Below are 3229 nucleotides of genomic sequence, written 5' to 3' on the forward strand. Positions count from 1 at the left end.
GCCAGCCAATCAATGTCAATGTCATTATTCCAACACTAAACAGTATGGGAGACCTTGGCCGTCACGCAACACTGACTGCATACATACAGAACCAACTACACACAGGATTAACATATTTTGTTTATTTTCCAAAATTTTAAACATTTCTCCTGAATCACTGTCTACTAGTTTGCTTCTGTTGCCTGAGATAATGATATTCACAGAGCAGGCCTCTGATTTTCGTTCGTATCCATTATATTGTGAGCATGTATCAACGATGTTTTTTTTCTCGATGTGTATGCAAAGCGAAAGTTTAAAGCACTGTTCGCCCATAAATACGAATCCATTATCACATGAGTAATCTTACCTTATATCTGTCCTCCTCCTCGGTGAAGCAGATGGTCTCGCTGTCGGGCTGAAGGCTTGCATCCCGCAACCGCCGGAACACTTTGTGGTGGAAAGGCGACGCTGGCGGAGGCTCCGAAGGTGGCGGAGGAGGCGGGGGCGTCGCGGTACGGCGGGGCGTCCGAGGGGTGCGGACCGGGGAGGCTCTCCCTCCTGGCGTTCCGCCCAGGTTATACTTGTCTTGCGGCGCCCGACTAGAATTGGCAGCTGCAGAAGTGTTGCGCGAGGCGTCACGCGTGAGAGGCGCGCCGCCGTCTGTAGAAGAGGCACTGCCTCGTCTAGGCGACGAGCTGCTTCTGTTTCTGCTGCTGATGGTAGAACTGTAGAAGTTGTTCGTTCTAGTGGGAGATTTCAGAGGAGCGTCCCGTACCGGTGTCGACCTCGAACAAGACGATCTCCTCGGAGAATCTGGGGCCCGTCTACCTGAGGGAGGAGGGCTGGCAGGTACCCGTATTCCTCGCTGCGGCGGCTGCGGCGACGGCTCACGCTTCTCCTGCTTCGATCCCCATATATCCCGCATCTTACGCACATTATCACTTTGCACATGTCCGAAACCACTATACCTACGAGTTGGTTCAGCCTTTTGTCTGACATATGGTGGAGGCGGCTGTTCCTCTTGAGGCGTGAACGAACGTTCTCTTGTCCGACGTGTGGGCGTCGGAGGTGTCTGTGGAGGAGGTGAAACGGTTTTGCTCCTCGCTGCTCCTGACGCGGCAGGAGGAGGATGTTGGCGCGCGGCATCGTCGGTGCGTCCCCGTGAGAAGACACCGCCCATCCTCTCGCGGCTGGAGGGGCGGCGCGGTGCTCGGGTGGGCTGGGTCTCGTGTGCGAGGGTGCGTGGTCGCGCCTCCCTCGGGGAAGGGGGGGCTTCAGTGCGGCCACCTCGGCCGCTCTCTCGTGCGCAAACCATGACGTCACTACTCTGTATTTCTGGACTCGTTACTATTGTGGGCTGCACCTCCTCACACACTGTTACGTCATCAACGTCGTCCACAGCTTCAATGACCAGAGAGTCCCTACGAGCGGGCTTAGGAGCTGCATTCAAGTCTGGTAAAGTTACGTTGTCCTCCGGAGGGGGCGTGATGCGGGGCTGGCGTGGGCGAGCGGTGGCCCTGGGCAGCGGTATAGAGAGGCAGCCTTCTACTATCGCCTCTGAATCCTCACTTTTACTCTTGGAATCCTCATTTTCTTCGTCTACTTCGATAAAGTTCGAGTCGGGCGAGCACCGGGTGTCTATGTTCGGCGCCAAGTTAAATCCTCGCGGCTTCGAGGTGCCCTTCGTCGCCTCTCTCTTGAATCTGCTGTTTTCCTCTCGTCCTAAATCATTCTCAGGGGGGTGGCTGTTTGCGATATCAGCAGAGAGTCTTCTCGTCTCTTCAATAACACGTTCTGCCTTACTGATGATCTCATCGACGTCTGGGTCGGACTCTGAGGGTAGGCGTGGGCATGATTTTGTCCGAGACCCGCCCGTAGCACTGCCACTGCCGATACCATCAGGCTGAGCGCGTGAGTCAGCCCCACCACACACACTGGAAGAGTGTTGCTGGAACGGGTCAGGGCCGATATTCAGCACACTCGAGTTGCCAGTGGCAGTCTTGTGTGTTGCCGCGTGCCCTGGCGTTGCCCAGGACCCCGCCTGCTCATCACGGTCTTGGCTACTGCCGGCAGATACGGATGAACTTTTATCATCTGATATTTCCGAACTTACGCGACTAGAACCATCACTAGAACAGGTATCATCCTTGATCACAAGATTTTCAATACCTTTTCCTCGACGCTCACAAAGCGGTATCCCGGGAGCGGGAGTACCTTGCGATGCTGTGGCTCCACGTGCACTACCGCTTGTCTCCACAGTCTTGCTTGCCTCGAGCTCGACCGGAATGTAGTGGACATCCGTGTCAACTGATGAATACTCGCTGGTCGGCGTCATGCGTTTGAGGAACTGGTCCTTGAGTGCGTCAACGGGGGACACCTTCCTCAGGTCCCGCAAAAGAGTACTCTCGTGGTTAATGTCGAGGCTCGTGGGACGAGGACGAGATCCGGCTGCTGTCCCGTTCCTTTGATTTCGTCGGTCGTCAGAGTAGCCATCCTGGACGAAATTCATGGGTACGTGAACAGCGTCGTTCTGCGCCGAATCTCCGAGGACAAAACTGGCGGGCCTGATGTTGTCCCTGGCCCGCGCCCCGCCGACTCCGCACACGCCATCACCGCCGCTCTGACATGGCACCGCGGCCACGTTCTCTGCCACGCGAGAGCTGCTCACCTGTTGCATTTGCAGCGTGTCTTCCCGACCTCTCTCGTAGGCATGATTTGCTCGCTTATCGGCCTGGCTGACAGGAGTCTGATAATCTCTGTGACACTTGGCACCAGCGCCGATGAAACCTGCCCGCGGAGGCGACCCCTCGCTTGCATATACGGTGGGTGGCGTAGTGGTTGACCCCACGCCCACGCCCGACGCCGCCGCTGCCTCTCCCGCAACCCGTCCTCTGCCGTCTACGGATAAGGGGACACGCGACTCGGTATCTCCGGGGGAAGAGTCCTTACTGGGCACCTGATGAAGATAGAAAAATAGCAATTTTTATTCTAGCAATGCGATAACGCGCTGTACACCAACGGCCAAGATGGCACGGCGTCAGTTACCATCGCCTGTAGCCGGGTGGGTCCGGCATCTGCTGGATCAAACGGCAACAACAGAAACAGCTGGAATGTAGCGCGCAATCCTGACACTCCAAAAGTACCTCGTGTGCCATTTGGCCACCTGATGGACCTTTGATCTGGGCGTCTGAGCCCCGCGGATTGGGCTCCGAGCATCATTAGGATCAGGGCAAGATTAGGAAGCTAGGAG

At 56.4% G+C, this 3229-nt stretch overlaps 1 protein-coding gene across 1 annotated transcript in view; it reads right to left on the reverse strand.

Annotated features, from left to right (window-relative positions):
- The window catches only part of LOC119592647 (serine/arginine repetitive matrix protein 2-like), a gene marked incomplete in the record, with an annotated part of 68424 nt that overhangs the window by 23671 nt on the left and 41524 nt on the right, over positions 1 to 3229 (reverse strand). Inside the window, 1 exon segment of the mRNA XM_037941561.1 lies at positions 347 to 2935. Coding sequence (XP_037797489.1) covers positions 347 to 2935 — 2589 coding nt within the window.

This window comes from Penaeus monodon, chromosome 30, assembly GCF_015228065.2.
Source record: "Penaeus monodon isolate SGIC_2016 chromosome 30, NSTDA_Pmon_1, whole genome shotgun sequence".
Lineage (NCBI taxonomy): Eukaryota > Metazoa > Arthropoda > Malacostraca > Decapoda > Penaeidae > Penaeus > Penaeus monodon.